General features: G+C 33.1%; 1 protein-coding gene across 2 annotated transcripts; it reads left to right on the top strand.

Annotated features, from left to right (window-relative positions):
- Positions 1–2,376: 2,376 nt before the first annotated feature.
- LOC134265603 (muscarinic acetylcholine receptor M1-like) lies at positions 2,377–26,111 on the top strand. Of its 2 annotated transcripts, none has more exons than XM_062747826.1 (2): positions 2,377–2,400; positions 22,856–26,111. In XM_062747826.1, exon 2 carries the CDS (start codon positions 23,029–23,031, stop codon positions 25,015–25,017), a length of 1,989 nt encoding a protein of 662 aa, XP_062603810.1. In that variant the 5' UTR covers positions 2,377–2,400; positions 22,856–23,028; the 3' UTR covers positions 25,018–26,111. The 2 variants fall into 2 exon arrangements, with proteins under 2 accessions (XP_062603810.1, XP_062603809.1); XM_062747825.1 differs by lacking the exon at positions 2,377–2,400 and adding an exon at positions 16,499–16,990.
- The last annotated feature ends 785 nt before the right edge of the window (positions 26,112–26,896 follow it).

The raw sequence follows: 26,896 nt of genomic DNA, 5'->3' as shown, positions 1-26,896 counted from the left end.
TTTTCTTATTATTTGAATGTTAAGGGATTACTATTATATATTTTGAAAAATTAAACTGTAGCAAATCTGTAAAACGTTGTCGAAAGAGCCAAGGTTATCGTTGATTGTGGTGCTTGTAATTTTTCATCAAAAGCAATACATTGCAACTTTCTAAAAGAAGCCAGTTATTGTGAGAAATATACAAGCGCGCCAATCATAACGCATTCTTTGACGCACTATTTTTTATGTAAGCGGAGGAGAGTGAGTGAATAAGACCCTGAGGTGTCCATTTGATTCGTCGTACCTTAAGTTTGTCCCATATTTGATATAATTTAACGATTATATAATGTTAAGGATTTACAAAGAGGATAGAAATATTAAAAGTACATGAACATGATAAACTGTCTTTGCAGGAAATATATTATTCAATTCAAACAGTGTCTTTGTGTTATACCTGAATTCTCTATTGATTAAATAAAAGGTTTACCACCGTGTTTTTAACCCCTTGAGACAAAAAAGTTTAATAACCTCTATACTTCTGCTTGGCGCTGTAGCAAATATAATAACTGTGATGTACCCTTAAAACAAATGTCTTACATTTCATGTACTTTATTGCAAATGTTGCAATTCCGTCATTTACACATATTTAAGAGATTCAGTGAAAGCTTTCTATTAAAATTCAAAAATATTACATAGCAAAGTGTAACATCGTCAAATTTCTTTATGGTATTCGACTATCCTATCGCGCTTCTAAATTAACTAGGTGTTAAATATCAGGATAGGCTTAGAATTTCCCCAGGTGCTTTGTTTGCAGTGACCCAAGTGAGAACTCCCTTTTCTAGCATATTTTCAGGATTATCTGTTAATGTTTTCGAAATAATTTTCTGTTGATTTTGCATTATTAATATTTTCCAGCCCCTTCAATCAATCAATAGCACTGTGTTATTCAAGCATTTCTTTAAAATTTGTCCCAAATAAAATTTTGGTTTTTCTTATTTGTGTAGCAAATATTTCAACGTAAATTCATTTCAAATATACGCTATAGAATTTACTGAGAAGCATGCTTATTTTAATCAAATATTCTTTTTAAATATATCCGATTTCTTTTAAAATACAATATTAGCATTTGAATTAATAATTTTTTTCCTGGTTTAAACAATTATGGCTATCAAGTGGAAGAGGGGAATAAATCTCTCGTGTCAATTTCATTTAATATTCCTAAGATTGCTAATGTGTTTAAATCGTTATGGGTCCCGGTTTTTATTATTAAAATAGTTTGAAACCCACGACGCGCATGTTTCTTCCGGAAGTTAGCTTCCGGCAAGAAGAATAACCCTTCACACCCGTTCAAAGAAAACGATTTTACGAGCCCGACTTTGAATGACGTAAAAAGGAGTTTATTGAATCTAAATTTTGCGAACAGAGAGCACCAAGCATCCAATGTGAAGAGTGTTTTAGAAATAATGCATAGATGAATGATCAATGATCAGAGCTTCAATTACTTTTTGCTGTTATTCAAAATTGATCGAATCACAGGCTTGAATATAAAAAAAAAACAGCGACAATAACCTCATGCGTGGATCAAAATAATCGGATGATGCATAACATTGTAAGTTTTCTTGCTGATAGAATATATTCATATCAGTCCTGAAGGTTGTTAAGATCTGTATATTCATGCAAAATAATACCGTATTATTCCTTTGTTACAAGTACAGTTAAACTTGGTTATCTTGAACACCATTATTTCGAATTCTATGGATATATCGAAATAGTTTTGCAATATTAACCACTTTTTTTTTACATTATTTACCAGGGTATCTTGAATTAAAGGATTTCTGAAAGTTAAATCTTGGTTCCCTTCGCAATCGAGATATTGGTGTTTCAGTATAGATGAATCTGATTTCTATTTCCTGCTCTCTCGAACCTTGCGCTATATCTTCGAAATATTTGTTTATGTTATATAACCGATCTCGTCCTAAAATAAAACACACTGTTATCCTACTCTTTTTGATTCATTGCAGGCATCAACTGACGTCCCTTCTCTATGCAATATTAGTTATCCAGGTTTAATCAAGGGTGTACGGGGATTCACCGCGGTTTTTATTCCATACATCCTGAGGCCGAAGGGTGTATGGAATACAATTGAACATGGATAACGAATTTATTTCCTTTGTACCTATAAAAATGCTTTGTAAACATCAGAGTGTGTCTCAATCTATCGATTAGATATCTACGTACTACAATACATCGTGACGTCATGTTATTTGGTTTTTATCATAGAGAATGTATGCATTGTGACGTCACGTTTTATTTACACCCAGCTCAAGTCGGGTGCACGGATATTTACACCCGGCTTTGTAACCAATCAAAGCTCGTGTTACAAGCTAGATAGGAAATAATATGCTAGATCTGGACCTCAAGGTAAGTTAAGTAACTGCCACTGATAGGTATACTAAGGATATATTTATAATAGATTTTTTTTATATATTCTAAAAGTTTAAAATCATTATTGTTATTTTTATTTCATTTCTTTTGCATTTTTCATCTCGTCAATATGAATTTATCTTAGATCTACTTGATTTAAGGACAGACGAGACGTTCCTCTATAATATATAATTTTCTCCAAGATTTTGTCATTGAAGAATTACTACTTTAACATGTTCACTCACAAAAAAAATTGAAGTACCTTACCAGGCATTTGTGCGAGATACCAGAGGATGGCATGTCTTATATAATCCTTTAGGAAAAAACTAAGTTAGCCAAAATCAAATTTTTAGTGTTTCGAATTTTTAAAAACAACTAGAAACCAGTTTAGAAATCAGAAAGTAATTAAAATTTTGTATATTTTTCATAAATTATGAAGATAATCAAAACAGATATTTGGTGAAAGTATCATCTGACCTTAAATGTGGTCTAGATGAACATTACTTAATTCTATATGAATTAACTTTAACTGATTTTCATCACATTGAAATTGAACCGAGTTCCTTATATAACCGGTATATTGTATGCCTTTAGACGGAGTGAGATAATATTTAATTAGGAATTGTCAAATAAAATACTATCACCATTCATCTAACATTTTACTTATGAGTACCAAACATGTATTTTGTATATTTTGAAGAAATGAGCACCTCTTTAAATATCACCAAGCAAAACTGTAACCTATACAGGCAGCCAAAAAAGGTACAAATTTATAAATTTACAAATGTAAAAAAAAAATTGTAATTCAACAAGTACTTTTTTAGCTGATAAGGAAAGGGAAAATCTTTCAATATGTGTTTAAAAAAGTATTATCCTCTGTTTGGGGCATTATGATACATGACTAGATTTTCTGTTACTGTGTGATCCCATTGTGTCTTGAATCTAACCAGTATCGATTCTAATCAGCGTCAACAACCACAAAAATCAAACACTGCACTGGTTTTCCATCTATAAAATCTTGCTTAGAGGGAGCAGTCAGGTTATTCAACCCTCTGTCGGTGATTAGCCTGTCCTTGGTAAAAAAAAATGTCACTTTGCCCCTTTTTAGCTCTACTGGTCAGAGACCAAAAGAGCTTATGCGATAGTATTGCGTCCGGCGTCCGTCCGTCTGTCTGTCTGTCTATAAACAATTTTTCAAAATGCTACTCCTCCTACAGTTTTGGTCTGATTTCAATATAACTTGGCACACAAGTAGACTATACTAAGATACATAAATCTGTGTATCGATTCTTGATTTCAATGAACGATGTTGCCATGGTTACTAAAAATAGAAATTTCTGTGAAATACTTTCAATATGCTACTCCTCCTACAGTTTTGGTCTGATTTCAATATACCTTGGCACACAAGTAGACTACATTAAGATACATAATTCTATATATCGATTTTTGATTTCGATGGACAGTGTTGCCGTGGTTACTAAAAATAGAAATTTCTGTGAAATACTTTCAAAATGCTACTCCTCCTACAGTTTTGGTCTGATTTTAATATAACTTAGCACACAAGTAGACTACACTAAGATACATAATTCTGTTTATCGATTTTTGATTTCGATGAACGTGTTGCCGAGGTTACTAAAAATAGAAATTTCTCTGAAATACTTTCAAAATGCTATTCCTCCTACAGTTTTGGTATGATTTCAATATAACTTGGCACATAAGTAGACTACACTAAGATACATACCAATTCTATATATCGATTTTAGATTTCGATGAACGGTGTTGCATTTGTTACTAAAGATAGAAATTTCTGTGAAATACTTTTAAAATGCTACACCTCCTACAGTTTTGGTCTGATTTCAATATAACTTTGCACACGAGTAGACTACACTAAGATACATAATTCTGTATATCGATTTTTGATTTCGAGGAATGATGTTGCCATGGTTACTAAAATTGAAAATACTCTAAAAGTTTATTAATAGCTTCTCCTACAGCTGTAGTCTTATTGCAGTATCTTGCCACAAAAAGAGCCCAATCAAGCATCATTATTCTATTTATTGCTGTTGTAAAGTTATAAGTCCCAACTGCTACTTTTGTCTTCATTGTTATAAGTACGAACCAGTAGAGCTTCAGTCTCGACAGAGACTTCTGGTTTCCATTTACGTCATATATCCGAGTGCCTAAGCAGAGCTGATTTTTTAATATACCCAATGCATGTTAGAAATACTTTTTATTCCTTCATAAATGTCTTTTGTCTAATATACTAGATGTATAGTAAAATCCGACAAAACTGTGATGTAAAATATTTTATAACCCACCGCCCGAGTTTTCTCATCATAATGTATTCGTATTTCTGAAATGCTTTTCCTCTCGATATTTATTTTCTTTGTTTGTTTTAATAATTTAACGAGATTTCCTGGCTTGGAGTACCGCTGAGTACAATATCTTTATGGCATATACAACAGAGATCATATATTGGTTGAGTTCATTCAAATTAGTAAATGTCTTTGAGGCTATTAACAATTTTGTTATTATTATGTGAAAGTTACAATGTTTAAAATTTAAAGCTGATTCAATGATTGAATGCATGGAAACAATTTTGAGATTGATCTTTTTTTAACCCCTGGTGCATGTGGGTTTATATTATGTAAATAGGACATCTTGTAAGATAAATTAAATGACGTTTCATCTTATAAATATAGTCACAACTTAACGTGTTCTGCAACTCGATATGGACCTGCTGAAGCAAGATAACGAGCTTAATACCAAGAAAGAATACATGCTGTATGGACGTAAATTTGGCTTCGATAATTCATGGTATTTGAGAAATCAGTGTTCGAGATAATGGTATCCAACTGTATATGAATTCATTAAAATATCTACTTTAATTTGTAGTCTCGATATCGAAGTTCTTCTTTTTTATTCAGTTGTGTTATTTACTCAATACAGTTTAAGGCTTTGCCCATTTTGGCGAAAATTTGACTGCGTGTGTTTCACAGAATGTTAACTAATTTGACTTTTGTCGTATAATTTTCTGTTAATTGAAGTTCACTATTCGCACTAAGATACAACAATGCTTTACATCGAACACTTACCTGGCACAAATAGGCCAATTTCTCTAACATTCTGTTAATAACAAAGACTGCATAACGAAGCAATTCACAACAAAACTCACCCATTCTTGTAAATTTTGAGAAAAGTTAGCATGTCAGAATGTTAGTAATTAGATTTTCATTTGACGTAGTTTTCTCGTTGTAAATGAAGATGCCTGCTCATTCACGAAAACTTAAGTAAATTGTACTAGATGTACAAGTTTCTAAGTATTAAAGGTGTAAAGGCACTCTCATGCAAAGAATTAAAAAAGAAATAGAAGAAATTTTATATTGATATTTTTTTATTTGTTTTCGCGATGAAATATTATATTCGTATTATATAAATCCGTTTGATCAGCAAAACTAGAAATAACTCCTTTCAGTAACTACATGTAGCATTGTTGTAAGCATGGATCTCCTCATACTTCCATGAAAAGAAATGATTGTTGGCAAAAGAAGTAATTTAGTCAGGATAAAAAATATTGAATTAAAAAATTTAGATATTTAAAATTGTTTCAAAATGAAACACACCTATCATTAAAATTGTTTTTCTTTTATATAGATCTTGCTTAAGGGCATACGCAACGTACCTTATCAACTGATAATATTTCAACATATTTTTAATTCAAGACTATAGTGTCATCAGATGTTCAATTTCAATGAATTACTAGGGGTTTTGAAAAGATACATGTATTAATTAATGAAAATTCTGGTAAAGTTTAAAAAAAAATTACAAAAATACTGAACATATTCTAGATGTTTTGTCCATCCAAACTTGTTGTAGAGAAAGTGTACAACACAATTTATAGGTAGTTAAATGTAGCACTCCTTTAAGTATTGGAACTCTTCAACTCCAGAGAAAAAGAGAATAAATTTCAAACTACGTTGCGTATGTCCTTAAATTCACATCAAATGCATAGTCTGTCAATTGCAGCAAACTTGCATGAGTAAGACTTCAGCTACATTGCGTGTTTATTTCCTCAAAAATTTGTCAACGCCTGTATTTTTTTCTTCATGCTGTTATGTAATTTGCACGTCCGCTTTCTAGTAATTCTCTTTCTACAAAGTTTCTTCTAGCTTTTTGAGCGACATTTAATTTGGTTTTCAGCAAGCAATTTCCGTGCAAGATAGCTCAATTTCCTTTAATTTACATTCAATAACTGTTTATATGGGGGATTCATTAATTTCAACAAATCAAAATGTTCCTCGCGGTCATCAAAGTGTATTTTATTACCCAAAGTAAAATTTACGAGACAGAGAATGTTTTGCATAGCTTCTTGGATACAGCGCGCAAATAGATCAACAAACCTTAGAAAATTGTGGATTTTATTGCAAATATAATTTCGATTTTGAAAACAAATTCATAAACCCCAGTCACTAGGTCGTAAAATGCGTACAGAACTTTTTTCCTAGCATTCACAGATTTCTGCAGTTCTAACGGTTGATTACTGAGGAGAAGGGCTGAATAGTTCATTGAATCTGACAAGAGGAAAAGTTACTGGGGGGAAAAGTGATGCGAAATTGTCAGTTAGCTTTAGAATTAAAATCAACCAACTTCATCAGAAAAAAAGCGAAGTTGTGTATTAACCTGAATGTTCCAGTATATATCGACTGGGGGAAATTCTCCGATAACAGTTCCACATTTTATGATTACATGGCTATCTAATCAATGATCAGAGAAGGAAAGTCCCCCAGTCAGCCCTCGCATTTCTTCATCATCCTAAAGGTACAGTAATGGACATTTACACTTACATGTGCCATAAATGTGATTAAATGGGCAGACCTTATCTTACATGACCAGGGGAATGACTCCTTCAATTGAGAAATTATGAGACCCTTAGCAAAAGGCTTCAGCGCAAACAATATTGCAAACAACTAAGCGAAGATAATTAAGAACAATGCTTATGGAAGACTGAAAAGTGTGAATTGGTTAAGGAATAGCGTAATGACCATAAAATGGTATTTTAATTCCAAGAATAATGACTTCATTATTTACCAAGCGTTTAAGATTTAAGAATGTAGCACTTTTTAATTGGTTGCCTTGAAGGTATCTTCATGATGAGTCCTTATGAAAAAAAATTGTTATTTAATGTTATTTGGAAGCCTTATCTCCTTCCTCGTCAATGAAAATAAAGCTTCACCCATTGCCGTAAATACGATAGGTTCACTGTATTTCTACTGTTTCCTTCCTCCCCTAGACGAAAATTGAACGTTTTCGATAATTTCTGCTTAAAGATTGGTGATTTGCTTTTTTTAAAGCAATTGATTAAAGACCATATGCATTATAATTAAATCTAGTGTAATTTGACTTTATAGGAACAATCTGTAATGAGCAGGATTCTATGACACCTAATTTTTTTTTGAAGGGGAGGGGGGGTATAAGTTGATACAAAATAATAAATTGAGCTTAATGTATGTGATAGATACACGTAATTACTCTTTGGCATTAAGAGTAACAGTAGGATTTAACCATGTATACGTTTACTGAACCAAAATAGGATGCAAGGATCAAATCTTCCCATGCAGTACTTACCGGAAATTGATGAAAGCTTTTTGCAGGAAGTTCTATCACGGTCCTTAAAGGGGCATTGATTTTGTGTTTGCTATAGTTGTCATTTGTTAATTTCTTGGAAGATCAAATAAACCAACGAAATAATGATTCTATATTGAAGATGGAGATCTGAAGCTCAAAAGGCTAATTGCAGCCCCAAAGTCTGATGGATCCAAGGCAAGGGAAGTCTGTCACCGTTTTGATTGTTATCTCGTTGGATATCAATCAAGTACAAATTATGTCAATGTAGTGACTGATATCGCTACCTTCCGTTTCTTAACCCTAAAGGGAACTCGGTAATTTCTTATAGGAAAATGCATCTTGAAGTCAAAGTGGGAAAGCAAACTGCGTTCTCTGAAGTTGACACGATTCCTAAGTTGGATAACGCCAGCATAGCAAATATTAGTAAGAGACAATGACATTATACATTTATTGCATGATAGTGAGGGAAATATGAAGACTTATTCAGCCAAGAAAAATCATATTCCCCGAGGGCTGCGCCCGAGGGGAATATGATATTTCTTGGCTGATTAAGTCTTCATGTTTCCCGAACATTCATACAATTAATTGTTTATTATACCGAAACAAGCAAAACCTTTGAAATATAAACTTTAAAATTCGGCACCGCTCTCAAAGTCACTTTCATTTTTTACGTAAAGTTGCTATAAAACCCTTTGAACAACACATTTTCATCAGTTTTGTGACGTAAACCAGGCTATTGTGACGTCTACCTCTCTCGGGAGTTTTCGTTCAATGAATGAGAACTATATTGCGGGAAAATACAGTAGGTGTTCCGAAGAGGTGGAATATGATGAAAAGCGTGCCGACGGCCGGGAAATATGAAGTCTTACGGCCCGATCACGTGATAACCTAGCACCAATCAGATAACGCGTTGTGTAGAATATTTATAATGAGGTATAATAATACCTTATTCAAGAAGATTACATAAACGTGTCTGTTTTCGACAAGATAAAAACGATCAGTACGTCAAGACATTATAGTCTTGAGTAAGTTGGCTTGTATGTGAAATATACATGTAATTGTATGTTTACAACTAAGGCATAGGACAACTAGCATACATATGACACATTGAATTGCCTATATTATGTTCCCCAAACGAAGTTGGGGAACATATTGTTTTTACTCTGTTTCTTATTATTAAGGTCTTCCGTCTTCACGGAAGACCTTATAGTGATTCTATTGTTTCTTATTATTATTATTCTTTTTTTTTTAGACAAAATTTTGTGCACGCGATTTCTCCAATACTATTCAGTGAATTTCAATGAATTTTTCAGAAATTATAGGTTATTATATGAATTTTACATAAAATTCCGTTTTTTGGAAAATTTGGTTCCAGTGCCAAGTTATGTACAATTTCCTGATTTTAAAATGCAATTTTGTCCTCGAAGGATCTCGAGAACGGCTCACGATATGAACTGGAGACTTGTCGGAGATGATAGACCATGACTTATAGATTCGCGATTTTGCCTTCGTTTGCGTCGTCATTACTTCCGGTCGCTACAGGAAGCATATTTAAAATATGCATTTTTTTCAACTTTTTTGTTTTTCAATATTTTTCTTTGATATAAATAACTTTGGTTAAGACCTCACTGGAAAAAAAATATATATAATTTATTTTAAAATTGACCAATCCACACACTAGATATTCGCATTTCAAATTTTGAAGCGGGTCCAAAATGGCGGCTGTCTTTGCGGGCTCCGCCATTTAGCAAAACAGGGTTTATGGAGTCAGCCGAGCGTTTGGTTGAATGAAAGTTATACCATGGAGATCAATAAATTGTGAAGGATTTGTAGGATTGTCACGTTGCAATTCTGTTTAGAATTAGAGTTTTAATCCTAAGTTTCCTCATACGTTTACGTCTTTGCTTTTATCTCAATGTAAAATACAACATTGCTACAAGTGAATATATAGAATAATGACAACGTTTTGTTTTTACAGAACGGAAAAACTTATCCTTAACCATGGTTATAAGTAATAGCTTTTCAAGTTTTTTTTTTCAGAATCGGACGGAAGACCTCTCGTTGCTCGCAACGAGATCGTATCTAGTTATTATTATTTTTCTTCTTCTTCTTCCTGGAACTTTTTTGTCCGGGAATGATCTTGTAAACTGTTCGTCCGATGTAGGTAAAACCTTTTTAGGGTTAGTAGACATGTTATGTAGATTTGCGGAATCAAGGTCATTTTGCGCGCACGTGCTTGCAAGAGCGTGCACGTGCAACACGTGAAATGACTAATATAATAGATATAGCCACAACTTTTCTTTTTTTAGATGAAATGCTTTGAAACTCATAATGTGAGGATATATTAGTAGTATAGACAAGATGAAATGGTCAAAATAGCAAGATCTCACGCGCATGCACGTGCGCTTTGCTCTGATTGGCTGAAACTAAAGTCTCAATATCTTTCTTGTTTTTTGACGAAATCCTTTGAAATTTTGTACATAGCCATGCATTACGATATCCTACAACATGATATATAGCAATGATCATGAAAGCACGTGCATGCACGTGCACTGCATTCTGATTGGCTGAAACTTTAAATTGATATAACTCCCTTGATTTTCAACCAAACAGGATGGGATTTGGAACATAGATATATATAATAGACTTCTACAAGAAGATATGGTCACTATGCACATGCATACACGTTCGTGTACGTATGCTGCAATCTCATTGGCTGAAACTTTAAACAGCTATAACTCAATTGGTTTTCAACCAAACAGGATGGGATTTGGAACATAGATATATATAATGGACTTCTACAAGAAGGTATGGTCACCATGCACATGCAAACACGTGCGTGTACGAGAGCTGCGATCTGATTGGCTGAACTTTAAACAGTTATAACTCCCTTGGTTTTCAACCAAACAGGATGGGATTTGGAACATAGATATATATATAGTGGACTTCTACAAGAAGGTATTGTCACCAAGCACATGCATACATTTGCGTGAACGTGCGCTGCAATCTGATTGGCTGAAACTTTAAACAGCTATAACTCAATTGGTTTTCAACCAAACGGGATGGGATTTAGAACATAGATAGATGTAATAGACTTCTACAAGAAGTTATGGTCACCATGCTCATGTATGCAGGCGCGTGCAAGTGAAATGGGAAAAATAAAAATAAAACACTTGAATGAGCGTTTTATTTTATACTTTTGGATTAAATACTTTAATATTTAGCATATTAAAATACATAGATTGTGTAGACAATATGGTATGGTCACTACGCACATGCATTCACATGCGCAAATGTGCAATGATAAAATTTGAATTAACATGGTACACTTCTGGGTAAACGTAGTTAAAGTCTCAAATGCATAGAGTTTATCTTATTTATTTACGCTTACAGGGAATATGACTATGAAAGGGAGTTGGGGGAGCGTTTGGGGAACATCTGTAACGGTCCCCGTTACAATTAGCACTAGTTTTTTTTTGTTTTTTTTTGTTTCTTGATCATGACAAGGAGCTCGAGCAGGCGGCGATTATGACCGGTTGGAAGGGGGCCGGGATGCTCACTAATCCGTGACATATACCTGATCCCACCTGTGATGTTAAAGGGTACTTACCACAAACAAAAAATGGATGCGCGGGTTGATATATATTTTTTGACTGATTTTGATTTGTAATGACATAAATAATAAATCCCTGAAATATAAAGAAATCGTAGGTTTTCCTTGGTGCTTAGATTTGAGATTTTATTTTGCCTTCTATATAATTCCATACAAAATTTTGCACAATTTTTTAACTTTATGACAAAATCTTATAAAATCCTCCCACTCTACTCGGTAAACATTATTCAGGTTGTCAATGTAAATGTAAATCTATGAGAAATAATGCTGATTTCTGAAAAAAGTTTGTTTGTGTTATTTATCCTTAAGAGGGCCATGTTTGCTCTGCTCCTGATTTGTATTGCTTGAGAGCAATGACTTATGAGCTTGAATACTGTTGGTTATCTCCATATTTCATTGCAATTCATTTTTTTATTGTTCAAGTGCTGTCATTCTCTATTTTCTGAAGGCAATATGATATTTAAAAATTCAAGATATTTTTAATGTAAATCTATCTTTATAATCTCGATTCTTGAAGCAAAGACCAGATGATAAACTTCAGCTGTCAGTTTTAACTACTTCATGAAAAAATAAACCTTGGTCCAGATTTCGCAGAAAAATTGATTAAAAGTGCACATCACTTATTATTCATATTTTCATTTCTCTTTGGTTCGATGCATGTTAGTTTAGACTTTGTTCACCCCTTTTCTGTGCGAGATTATTAACACCTATTGCGTAACATGCACTGTGTAGTATTTCCTATGACCAATGTTTATCAACGTTGATGTTAGTTAATAAATCAACCATGATGATAAAGTACATATGATCTCGCAAACCTGACTAAATTAACCCGGCCTTTTCGCATAACAGTAGGTATCTCTGCTAAAAGTATGCAACATTTCACGAAACTGTGAGAGAAATTAATGAAGCACCACATTATATATACAATCTAACATATAACGGCTTCCGATGGAATCATAAAATCATCTTAGATTTTCAATTAACAAAATGCCGTAAGCCAGCGTCATGCAACTCCTATGTTAATCTTTCTTATTAATGAGTGTTATGAGTGATTTTTGAGACTAGAGATAAAAGAGAAGAAAACACTTCGAACACGATTTTAGAAGGTTATCTGTTGGTGTAAGATGTTCGTGATTCCAGATTTTTGTCTGAAATCTTAATACATGATACCTCTTGGCTCATATCTGCTGAATAGCAATAAATCTTGAATTCTTTATCTCTAGAAACTTTCATTCTTATTGCCTCTAAACCTAGGAAATATATGTTGCTACATTGAAATAAACATGGATTTGTTTTAATAATCTTTCAAGGTACCTTTTTTAAATCATGGATCGGCGCTGGTTTTGTTGTACAAAATATTTTTTACTTTCAATATTTCTGGATCCAACAAGAACCTTTCTTCCACATGTTTTGCGTGTTATCACTTTTTTCCTTGATATAGCGATATCAATATTATACAAAATTCAAAAGATCATCCTTTTAGAGACAAGACAAATATTCAAAGGGGAATATAGTTGAAACCATATACTGAACATCCATATAGCTTTTTCCAATTCCATAAAAACATGCATAAAGTATGAATAAAGTATGCATGTCTCCTCTGAGATGAAATATTAGACAAACACAAAGTAACATTTAAGAAGTCTGACGCTATAGCAGTGCTATCTTGTTGATCTGTGATTCCATATCCGATACATAGGGTTCACGGCGATTCGGGATGCATACTCCTTCGAAGCACCTGATCCCATCCCAGGGGTCGCTATTTTAATCTGTTGACGATTTAATTTGCTAGTAACTATATTGGTCATTGTTCGGTTCGTCATCAGTAAAATAACGATGTATTTTAATACACTAATAGTGTACTCTTTCTTTTTTTTGAATTTCATATAGTACATGTATTTTCAATATCTATATAGAGATGTGATATCGATTTTGATGCTTTCGAGATTTTTTTAAAAGCTCCTCTTTTGTTTTGAGGCTTAAGGAAATCATTGAGAGTCATGAATTGTTATAGACATAACTAATTGGATTTTAATGTTACCATTAACTATACCTTTGACAAATTCTGATTATTCTTGAGATATCTGCTCTAAGTAGTTAATGTTTTCAATCCATCTTCCGATTCTGTATAATCCAAATAGGTTTCTCTTATTATACAAAAATGGGTAATCCAAATACGTACTCAACTTCCTAGAAATTGACGCGCAAGGGATTAAAAAAAACAATAATTAACCTATTATAAAGAGAAATATTAATTTTTTTGATCGATAACGGTAATATAACTTTCAAAAGGATCAACGGAAATAATGTCGATATCGCAAATCCCAGCCATTTATTATCAACTTTTTGACACGTGACCATAATGAGCAAGACGTGAATTCATTTTGCAAAGCTTTAGCAGGGGGTCTGGAAAAAAAGATATTTTTAATAGCAAAAATCTATTTTTAATAACAGCAAGAATCCTCTCTGATTATAGGAAGTGAGCTCATTTATTTAAGATTTAAATGTAAGATTTTTATCGATGTACTTTAACCATGCAATAACCCAGAATGGTTGACAATTTCAACTTAACACGTAAAACAAATCAAAATTTATTAATTTCCTAATTGAATAGAAACCAAGGACTTGAAAATATTACAGTTCTGATTTTGATTTAAAAGAAATCATCACTCATCCGCAGACTGATATATAAAAACGTCCCAATCAAATCACATATAGTAACATGAAATTATGTTTTAGCATGTCAAACTATAATCACAAATACAATGTACATGTTTGTAATTGAGATTAAGGCCTGATAGCATTTAACATGATAGACATGAGAACAGATGTCTTTGAAGTCTAACCTCATTATTGGTTTTTGCTAATTCCGTTTTCATCTGGACTTGAGGCTATAAGAAATATGATTTCTAAGGTGAGTTTCCTAATGCTTGGTCTATAGGCTATCATCAAATATTAATCTAAATTGTACAAAGGTCAGAAAGACCTGTGATGTATCATTTTACAACTTTGTAATCAAAGTACCACGGTAAACACGTACGTAACACGATGAAAAGAAATTAATAAAGTCAATAATTAAATTCAGATTACTAGAATTTATTTATTAGAAAAGTACATAGACCTCGTGGCAATGGATTTGAAATGCTTTGTATATCATCTTGACTTTTTTTTACCTAAGCTGTCTGAAAAGCATTAATTCAATTTATATAACCCCGATTGATCTCATTGATAAAAGTTCTAAGTCAAACACAATCATGGTCTAGTTGTAAATTTAAGACAGTCTTCTCTGTTGCATTTGCCAAATCACCACAGAGATATAATATAGCTGGTTTATTACAGATGTAATTCCCATTAAATCATCATATTTTCATTATCAGTGAGACATAAAACTGTGATAAAAAGGGCTTTGAAGGGGGGAATATTTGTAAACTCCCAGCTATAGGGTGAAAAAATTATGCAATGAATGTACATGTATCACAAGAGAACATTTCATGCAATGTTGATACGAAACGTGTTAAAAGACCCAATTCTAAATTGATAAAAAAAATGTCATTGTAACCTTTTTCTCAGATATAGGTAACGTAATATAGATATACTTTTAAAGTTTTTGTTGATGCAAATTTTTAAAAAGGGCTCATTTTTACCCCTCTCCATATCATTGTGGACATATTTGTTGTCTATCCTTGTCTTATACTTTGAAATAGGAATTATACAACAAACACCGTAAAAAATCTTAAGTGCTCTGAATCCTGAAGCAAATAACGTGTCCCAGAAAACTATATCTGTGAAAGATGTTGCGATGATACAAATTGCACCTAACGTATTTACAGTGAATGTATTCAATCGAAAATTCTGGAGGGATTTAAGTAATGAAGTGCTGTTTGTGATATGAAAAATTTTAACCTACCCAAGAGACAGTTGTAATTGCGACAACAACAAACCGTAAGCCGCCATGTTAAAGCTCGCCATTTCATATAGAGCCAGCCATGAGTACGATAACTTTAAGCTGTTTTGTTATTTTCATAATGGGATTGTCAAAAAGCCTCAGCTCGGTTTATATATATCCGTGAAATAATGTTATTGATAGAGTTGTCCTTAATGATCAAGATATGTCACTGCCAATAATACGAATAATATTGGGTTTCCCTGCCCACTATAAAAAATGGTCTTGAGATCTGCATAGTGCAAGATTGTTATTGGCAGTAGAAAACTCCAGGGTCTTTTACACTTTCTATAAAAAAAAGTTATAATAATCGATATGAATCGTTTATGTAATAATGCCAAAAGGCTTAAAAATGAAAATGGTGGATTTTCGTAGAATTGCTTATTTTTGTGACTGATAGCTCATTTAGATATAGATTTTCTCAATAGGTAATTATTAAAAAAAATAGAAAAAATGGAAATTCTTGTGAAAACTCCCCCTTGTCTTTGCATTAAGTGTTCAAGAATACTATTTACGTATTTTTATTAAGTAGACCTGTATTTTTATTTAGTTTTAACCGATTTCTCATCTTTGGCAATCTGCTTTATTTATCAACTTTATGAGATAAAAATATCCAAGTTTGCTTCAGCAGAGACCTGCCGGATTTATTTCAACGGTTTCTGAATGGTTCCTTTGACATTGCCCCTCTATCTCATATATAAAATTTTCTCTTTTGAATTATCTTAAGAGAGCAATGTTTCGTGCTCTCAGAAGCAACAATCTTTTATCTATAAATGTTGTTGATTCTATTAAAACAGAAATTTTTTTACCCATATCTACAGAAAGTTGAGAGAAGCATTGAAGCACTGATTGTGACAGAACAGGTCACATAATCTAGCGAATACAGACTCATTTTCTCCCTGTTTTCCAAGTTGATAACCGTTCAATATCTAATTCTGATCCGAAAATCAATTCCAGGAATTTCGACAAATGTTACTTTGAGAAGATTCCATTCTGGATTTGCAGATCTAGTTGAAGTCATTCTTTGGTCAAATATGTCAAATTGAAAGTCAAGTCTGAAATACAATCCTGCAGTTCTAGGGTGAGTGACGGTCGATTGATTTGCTTGTGAAGCATCCGTGAAGTACAAACTTAATCAATGCTGTGTCCAATCGATGATTTCGCTAGTTTAGTGACACTTAGGTTCTTCATGGAGAAGCATGAGCTTTCAGAACTCTTTTCAAGAGTTTTTGATCTTCTTGAATTTTGGCTTCCAATTATAAAATTTAACAACAGAAATTCAGAATGCTTCTAGGTAAAAGAGAAGTTTTGCTTTGGTTTGGTCAATTCTTCTTGTGGTGCATTAAATGAAGTTTTTCTTGTTTCGAAGATGCTTCGTTTGGGATACTTTTTTTTTGCGTCGGCAGGTAAGATTTATTTTTAAATTGATCAACTCTGATTTAATTTTGAGATTAACTATCTGAGAAGATATGCTTTTGTTGTTTGAAATTTGAAACAAAAGCAAAATCATAAAATACTTTTTGCTTGCTTGAAGATAGAAGTCGAACTATTAATGATAGTTTTTTTTCATAAAATTATTTTTTTTTACTAGTATGAGTTCTTTCCAAGGAAAGGACACATTATAGTAAAAACGGAATTAATTCTATTAATTCTGTAATTGTGTTATGTATTTAAACACCATTTCGCCACTGCTTTAATATAGTGTTAAGTACAAGGTGTATTTTTAATTCACTGTAGATTTTTAATTTTAAAAAATGCGAATCATGGAGGTTTAAATGTGATTAAATTACTTTAAGAAACTACAAAGAGCATATTTTCCTCGCAATTAACCCAATAACTTGAACTTTTTACCTAAAAATATTCTGCGAGCAGAAAACATATATTAATGATTTTTTTTTTCAAAAATCTTAAGAATTCATGGTGTAATCTATATTTAAACAGGTAATAACTTGACGTGAAGGATAAAATAGTTGATCACAATTTAATGATGTGCATATTGTTTATCATTCTACGTTGATCAATATGTACCTATTCCTTCAGTTTTAAAAGTCTACTGATGTTTCGCCTTAGTTTAGTCTGAGGAGACAGCACTCAATTATCGCTTCCAGTTAACCATGTTACATGTAGCGACATAAAGGCATTAAAATTTAATGAATATATTTAGTGCCATTCTCTTCTCCGGGGAAAGTTATCTCTAATGATATTTTCTATCGCCATTTTGCAAACGTCTAATTCTATACTTGATAAACTCATTTTCATATCCCCCCTTCGATTTCTTTCATAATTCTACTGTCTTTAAGTTTTTAACCAGGGGTTTGTTTGTAATTTACAAAAAATATAGCAAGTTAATTTGGTTGTTAAGTGAATACATTTAAGTAGTTTGAATCCCATTGAAACAAACCATTCTTGGAAAAAAAAATTAAAAATATTGCCGATGTATTTTGCTTTTATGTTGTTCACTTTCCCTAGCCATTTCATAAATTATTTAACTGTAAGATAGCGCGTCCTTTGAAGATCTCTTGTTCAATAATAATCAAATAGCCTTTTTTCTACTTCATCAGCGTTCTAAATTTTTCATGATGTAGAATATAAGATTATTTCGAAGTCGAACAACTGTAAGCGATTTCCGTGTGCGGCAACTTTGGTATTTTATAATCGATTTTTGTTTTAGGGAAATACAAGACCCAGCTTAGATCTACTGAGCATGTAGTTAAACTTATCAATTGATATGTTATTTGAGAACAAAGCATAGAATTGCATGACGCTATTTTTAGTTTAACTATGCTATTTTATGCCCTGTTTTCAATGTTTGTGTCAATTTACGCATTTTACGGGCAAATTTTAATTATACTTTAAAGTTCATAATATCGGGTTGGTGTAATGTTTCGAACGTAATATGCAATTTGACATCACTAATGATTTTTTATTGGCAGATACGAAAATTGTCTGTTTTTGCTAGTACAGTGTAGCAAATACATTTAATCATTTATCAAAAAGCAATACCAAGAATTACAAAAATATGACAAATGAAAATGCTTTAAATCGTAGGAATTATTAGCAATACGTTAGAACATATCCATGGTTTTTTTCTTTGCATTCAGAAGTTTGAATGTTATCATGTATATTTTTATTTTTAACATCATATTATAAATTTTGTATTTTTCACCACCCCTTGTAAATTCAACATTTACAAGCTGAAAATGTGAACTTTTAGAAGGAGAAATATAAGGCATTAAGAAATGGAACGGGGTTAAGATTTGCGTAATTTTGCACAAAGAAAGTAACTTTCTATATAAAAAGAGTTAAAAGTTTGAAAGTCTATATAGATTCCCTTGCCCCCTTGAGTAAGATCGGTGATCCGATTTGCCCACGATGTAGCTCCATTCTGATCTTATACGTACTGACAGTGGAATCTTTGGTCCTATCCCTAAGATAAGTACTACATTTTCAATCAATAAAACCCGCATTGTCAGTTCTCTTTCATTTCCTTTGTGTCCATGCTCGTCATTTTATTGTCCACAAAAATTGGCCATTGTAATGCTGTTGAAAGCTGGTAATTAAATACAGCCTTTTCTAATAGCCGATTCCCTCGTCAATTTCTTAACCGATGTCCTTGATATGGAAGTCAGAAATGATTTGATTACTTTTGTTTGCTTTTTTTTTCTGTGGAAACCCACTGCGTGTTTTGACCATATTATTTCTCCAAAAACATGAAAATCATTCTTGAAAAGGAAAATCGAACCCGTAAATATTTTTGATTTGTTAACATCTAGATGTCATTAAGAACAGCTTATTATGACCATATTAACGTGTTTCGGATAGATAAGTCCCTTTGCTTTTGAAGATGAAATTTCGCTTCCATACATTAATTTTATTACTACGAGCATTTACGAAGTTAAAATTGATCTGTGTGGTAGGGAAATCACCGCAAAAACAAAAAAATAGCTACATGCATTTTAACTTAATGGCTAAATGTTTGGGCCATTTTGGAGCACTTTTATATGAAGGCTATTCTCCGAAAGAACAGATGACTCTAACATAAGAGCGACATATGATTACACAATTCAGTTTAGTGCTTATTCTAATTTAGTCATCTCCCTGCAATTTTTTCCTTTAATAGCCTGAAAGGATTTGTTATACGTACATACACATACATGTATTAAGTAAATGAATGAGGCGTACCCAAATGACTGCCATTGAGCAACATCTGTTGGATTAGAGCTGTATTTTGTCTTTATTGGTACATGTACCAACACAATATCTGGTAGATAGAACGTTGATAAACATAAAACATTCAATCGTGGCGTGATTCGATCCACCAATTTACTTAGAGACAGAAATAAGCTCGGATTTGGTCAACATTTCAATGTAAAGATAAAACTCCGATTGCAAACCCAAATATTGAGTTTGCACTTAAACAAACAGTGAATTCATTAGCGACAATTGATTGTCAAGCACTAATATATATGACCATTGGTAGAAAAAAAATGGATCGATTTAGAATTCCCTTGGCCCTTTGGCGTGTCGTCTGCTACAATGGGGGTGGAATTCCTTGGGATTTAGGAAACGCGGTGGTTTTGACCTGTTGATTGCGCGGGTGGTAGTGTCAATGATGATGTATGAATAGAAACATGTGTCCAATATGATAATCAGCGGTCATTTATGGTCAATGATTGTCGCTTCTTTTTGACTAAAATCTCTTGAAATGCAACCATTTCTTGCTGAATCCTATGATCTGGAATTAGAATACTTATATGGTAGATAATTTCTTACTTAAAACCTTTGCAATAACATCATTTATATTCAGTTTGCGTAATAATCATTTTGAGTTAGATTGTAACTGATAAGAACCGTTTCCAATTTGAACTTGCAAGGTTTATGTGATAATTGCATCAGCGACCTGCATGCTTGTATTGACTCTGCATCCTTTGATATTACATCAGGATCTGAAATATTAATCAGAAAGATGGGTACTTATATGTTTTGTTTTCCATAGGAGCTTGTAAAGATCGATTTCAAGTTTATCATTAAAGGCGACGTCTAGTAATTCTCTTGTTCTGCATTGTAATGTTATACTTTTTTATCAGTTGAAATGTCTTATTTCACAAAAGCTTAAAAGAGGTTTGAGAAGTTCTATCATATTACATAATTACTAATTGTGATATTTCGAGTCTCTGAAAGTTGGACTGCTTTTCAATTTCAAGATTGGCTTTCAATAAATATATATTTTTAACTTGGAAGAGGAGCGACTTTTTATTTACATCGTGTTTTTATTACAACAGAAATTTCTTGTACGAGATCAGAAAAAAAGAAATTTTTGCTTGCTTCCTTGTTAAAAAAAACATTCATGGTTTATCAATGATTTTATTTGAAATAATAATTTGTTTGCATTGAACATATTGAATTCCTAGTAAATAAATTTCTTATCAGATTATTCAGGCTGCACATATGTCCATCATAAATGTGTTTAACATCAATAATTTGATCAAATTACTGCATCATAATGTCGTTCTATTGACACATCAAGGGCTACCACAGGAAACTATCATAACGGGAGTCATTAAGATTCTATCTACCATTCATCAAAATTAAAAGCATAGAGCCCAATATCTTAGCTGATAAAATCTTTGATGACTATTTGGGGAACAAATCATGTTCTTGGGGGGAAGAGAGAAAAAGACTTCGTTGCAATGAAATTATAAAGTGCAAAGCGTGGCTTTAAATCAGCACTCTGTCGGTTTTTCTCATTGATTTCTTCTGTTCGGCTGCAGGGTAATGATGTTGATTTTTATTTAATGTTTAAGGAAGTGAGTGTGCCTTCGCCGGGGGTATTCTTTTGAAATAACGGAAATGTTTAAACAGCAGATTGTCTCAAAGCTAAATTTTCAAAAGGATGTAAACGAAATGTTATAACGTTAAATACTGAATCTGAGATATTTGGACGCGAATGATTATGTTTTTTCATATGTTGAATGCACTGTTTACTAGTAATTGATCACTCGATTGTTCAAATAGATTTTTTTCCAAAAAGACTATGATTTTTAGGGATTGCCAAGATTTTTTGGATATGAGCCTTGTGCTTTAGGGAGATACCAAGAGAAAAGAGCCATAACCATTTCTTCTTCTTTTTTTTAAATCTTAGCTTTCTGTGAAAAGAAGATAAGACGTAGTAAATGTATCGCCATCAAGTAAGCAGTCTAAGGTCCTTCTAGCATCTTTGGGAATTTGTACACGCAATGGTCGCTATCCTTGTGTATTTAAGTTTTTTTTAGGGATTCTTTTAACAGAGAGTGAAAATTTCCAAACATGCTTAAGCTTCTTTAGACCACTTAAATTGACGGATTAACATTCATTACCATCTATCATCTGTTTTTGTAACAGTTTCCTTGCATGTCATCTTGGTTTTGAATGAGGTTCCATCGATTACCCTTATCCTTATTTGCACTATTGTGTGTTGAAAAATTCTCTTTCATAGGACCTTCCTATGACAGTAATTAAAAAATCCCTCAAGGGAATAATTGATACTATTTGCTTCTGTACACCCGTCATTAATATTCATAGGATAAAAAAATACGAAGGTGCATAGTTTGGGATGTGGATATTAAAAATTCATATGGCTATGACGCGCAGCGGATTATATTGAACCAATTAGATCTCTCTCTCTCTCTCTCTCTCTCTCTCTCTCTCTCTCTCTCATATCAAGACCAAGTACATTTTTAAAAGTTTAGAAAAATGATTTATCATTGTTTAAATATTTGTCTGATAACAATTGAAAACATTGTAAAGCATGATAATTAAAATTCATTAATATTTTAAGTATTTGATAGGATAATGAGAGATGATTTCAACGAATTATTTAGATAAAAAATTCTTGCCTAATAATCAATTTCATTTGCCCTTTAAATATTCTGCTTCTTGAATGAAATATTCACACTAAGCATTATATAGAGTTTATCGGGACAACGTTAAGTTTATGCAGAATGTGCCGAAATTCATTTTCTTTAATCTTTAAACATTTAAGCAACATCCGAATCAAAAAGTCGACCAATTTTTCGCAGCTGACTTACGATCGCAATTTTCTCCTTCGATACCCTAGTTCACACACTAGCATCCGATTTTTCATTCCATTACAAAGAAAATAGAAAAGATGATTATCTTCTGAGTGATTGATCAATGTTCACGGCATCGATGTCTCATATAATAATTACAGTATAGAATGTCTTCTGTATATCTAAGTTATTAAGCGAAAATTTCCACTTTGTATTTTGCAGATGAGCAGACGATGACCAGTTGAACCCTATCGTATTTGGCGTTGTTTCACTCAATCAAAAATTTGTATCTATCATTCGTCTGCGGCAGGGATGGAACTGAGCTGATGAAAATCATGACATTTGAATACTCAGTCACTGTCTTTATTTCTCTAGGCAGTAAATGAAAAATTAGAATGGTGGGACTCTCCATCACAACCCGTTCTGTCCTCTCTACATGGGATGTGAATATGAACGCCACTCTCTGTGACAATTGCACGAACAGCAGTGTTACGGCCGCTCCTCCTTTCGAACCTCCCAACCCCTTATGGTTGACCATCATACTCGGGATTCTGGCGGCCTTCATTATACTTGTAACACTTGCTGGAAATGTTCTTGTACTGCTGTCCTTTGCCTTGGAACGAACAATCCGCCAACCTACAAATTATTTCATTGCTTCCCTTGCTGTATCGGATCTGCTTATAGGATCATTTTCAATGCCATGTTTTACATTGTATCTACTTCTGGGATACTGGCCTCTCGGTGAATTAATATGTGACTTGTGGCTATCCTTAGATTGGACCGTGTGTCTTGCCTCTCAATACACTGTCTTCTTTATTACGGTGGATAGATTTTGCTCCGTCAAAATTCCCGCCAAATATCGGCAATGGCGGACTGAGAAAAAAGTGATAATTATGGTATCCCTTACGTGGATATTTCCGACTCTGATTTTCTTCACGTCTATTGTTGGATGGCAATATTTTGTTGGAAAGCGAACTGTTCCATCTGACCAGTGTGAGGTTCAATTCATGAGTGATCCATTGTTTACTTTCTTGTTGACAATTGGTTACTACTGGACCACTCTTTGTGTCATGATAGGACTCTATACCGGGATATATTGTGTAGCTCTAGCGCTGCAAAAGAAAGCAGAAGCCAAGCATAAAAAGATGGCTACTGCCATGGAACTTTCTAAAAACAAGCAAGCCTCCAAGTCTAACAGAAATGCGTCAGCGACGGAAAACAATACTCTTAGTGCCGAGAACAACAACGGAAGGCCAATGCGTCCTGATGAGTCCACAAGTTTTACAAAGCCGCCAGAGGAAGATCGTTCGAGTTCCCCTGTATTTGAATCAGATGAAGAAAATAACAGTAGCCAGGGGGCTTGTGGTCTGTCAAAAATGCATTATAAAAACAATGATATTGATGACGACGAGCAAACATGCTTTGTTAATAGTGCAGTTCAAACCGACACAACATATCGACCATCTTTGAAAGGAATGCTAGGAATGTCCTTTAATCACGTCTCAAAAATAGCACTTACTATCACAGGTACCTCTGGCTCAGAAACCGAGACAGACGGAAACGAGGATATAAGTGCTTCAAAAGCTTTGATAGAAGAAGGACCTCCATCATATACTCAAGTAATACCGGAAACATACGAAAAGGCATCGAAACAAACCGACAAACTTCTTGAGAACGAAGTTTTACAAGGGTGTAAGTATATAGAGGAGGACAGTCTGAAAAATCTAACGTCGAATGATAATCTGAAAATCTATCCGGATGGAAGTATATCATTTGATGCTACCACTGATGAACGATGTTCACCCGTTTGGAAACGGAGGGAAGGGCGTTATTTGCCCATCCCCATTGCAGAGGAATCAAGCAATACTATTTCCACAACACTGGAAGGCGATTCTAACGTCAATCATACGAGCGCCGAGGAAGGCAAGTCAAAGAAAACCCCTTTCAACGGCACTTCAACAATACCCTCTAATGACAAGAAAAATGACGAAGGAAATGGTGATAATGATGCAAATAAAGAAAAACCCAGTCTCATGAGCCCTCTACAAAACCTTGTACAATCTATGCGAGATAAACGAAAACGAAGCAATAGAAATCGTCAAAAAGTGAATTCCAAGTCGGAGAACCGAGCCAGGAAAGCTTTACGAACAATTACGTTTATTCTTGGAGCCTATATTGTGTGCTGGACGCCTTATCATATAATGGTGTTGATCATTGGTGTTTGTGATGATGGCTGGGGATGCGTGAACATGAAATTGTATCAGTTTACATACTGGCTGTGTTACCTCAACAGCCCCATAAATCCATTCTGCTATGCTCTAGCCAATCAGCAATTTAAGAAAACTTTTCTTAGGATTTTGAAATTGGATTGTCACAAAACGTAACGAACAGTAAACACTCATTTAGACTTTCATAGAATCTGTGATGGTACATGGTCAGCTGAACAATTATCCATCAAAAAAGGCCTAAAGACGAGTCAATTCATTTGTCTGTCAGTTGCATACGAAATATCGATATTCATTTGTAAGCTTCAATGCCTTATCCTTCTAAAAAAAAGAAACAAACCATGAGCTTGATACTTCGTATTTCTTCCCCATCTTTGCACCACATGCAGATTTCTTCCAGTCCCGTTTTCTACTGTAGCAATCCCTGGAGTACTGTGGAGAATTTTCATGTAAATCTGGAAGAATTGCGTATCTTCTGATGTGTGATCTGATCGTGGTAAATTTAACCAAGGCGTCTTTTTAATACTATTTGCTTGTGCATTTACATCTTTATCATCACTTACTGCTATGCCATTGCTTAATATGTTTCTTTTTTAAGTTTTTATTTAAGCTGACAATTTTTTAAAAGTACTTTCAATTCTTTCCTCAGTTTGGAAGGGAAATTGTAGAAGAAGATTGTTAAAGAAAATAATTAAAATATATCCAAGGTAAATATTATATACTTGGTCTAGTATATCAATGCTTGAAATTTTTGTCTAGAGATAAATAATACATACAGACTTTAAAAGACTGATTATTAATTGCGTTTATCCTTAAATGTGCACTACAATATTTAACAAGAAAACATGCTGATACAAAGCAACGATGAATTTGCTTCATTTTGTCGAATAATCATACATAGTGATTGTGCAACAAATGTTGAATTTTTATCAAGTTTTCGCTTATTAGCATAATTTTAAATTGACGTTGAACCATGTATGACTTTACATAAAAACTACAATAATATTCTCGTCCACAACTGGACATTAAATACTCATTTGTCATATATAGCCGCTGGAATTATATTTTTCATTATAGAATAAATTATTTATCCTTATTTCTTATCACTGAATGTATGGAATATTATCAATCTGTCCATGCTGATAATGTAAGTCCGAATTCGTGACCATTTTTCGTTCGTTATTGATCAATGTGTACAAATGTGTGTGAGAAAAATGGTTAATAACGTTATACAATAAATGTTTATACCTAAATATTTTCTCTGCGTTTTTTGTAAAGGGAAAATTATTTTGAATCTCTTCAAAAGTGGGTTTGCTTTTGGATTTATTGTACGCATGTGTTTGTGATGGTGAGGGAGTGAGTTGGGGTAACTTATTTTTAGAGGGTTTGATCCTAAGATTTTGAATGGATTTTTTTACTTTGTGAAATGTATGGAGATAACGAACAGTATTCAAGCTTAACAGTTTCATGATCTCAAGACCTATACTTCCTAAACTCGGCAGTAAATTTAAGTCCTAATAATGGGTTTGGATTCCATATTGCCAATATTGCCAATGTAAGTATGTTTATAAATTTAAAAGAAAAACAGAATTTAACTAATACAAAAAAGCGTTAATCGTTGAAGAATATATTGTGACGAAACGTTTTTAAAAATTCTATTTCATTGATCGTCAAAGCCCTTTTCAATTACTTTTTTGGATACATCAGTTAAGCTTGGCAATTATGTTAAAATCGGTAAAATTAAAAAGTAATTTTATTGCTTTTCACATTTTGTGAGTACAGAAATGTCAAAATTTTGACTCTATGAAGTAATTTGAAATATTTTCTTTGTAATTTGGCACCTGAATATTTTCTTTGTACCTTTTTGTATTGTTTTATACACTTTTGATCTTGAATACTGTTTGTTATCTCCATATGTTTCATTTAAAAATGCAATTGCAACGCAAAGCAATATATTAAAAACTCTGTAGCACCAAAAGAAGAGTTATTGGTCCCATTTGATTTTGATTTTTATCAACGCTATTTGTGAAGATGCAAA

Source organism: Saccostrea cucullata, unplaced genomic scaffold (assembly GCF_032062105.1).
Source record: "Saccostrea cucullata isolate Sc308-1 unplaced genomic scaffold, CSIRO_AGI_Scuc_v1 ctg1191, whole genome shotgun sequence".
In the NCBI taxonomy this organism is placed as follows: Eukaryota; Metazoa; Mollusca; class Bivalvia; order Ostreida; family Ostreidae; genus Saccostrea; species Saccostrea cuccullata.
Note: the sequence above shows the minus strand (reverse complement) of the source record. Positions and strands in the feature narration are given on the sequence as shown.

Bases quoted from the DNA above. Each gene is read 5' to 3' on its own strand.
- LOC134265603 (XM_062747826.1), top strand. From the start codon at position 23,029: ATGGTGGGACTCTCCATCACAACCCGTTCTGTCCTCTCTACATGGGAT.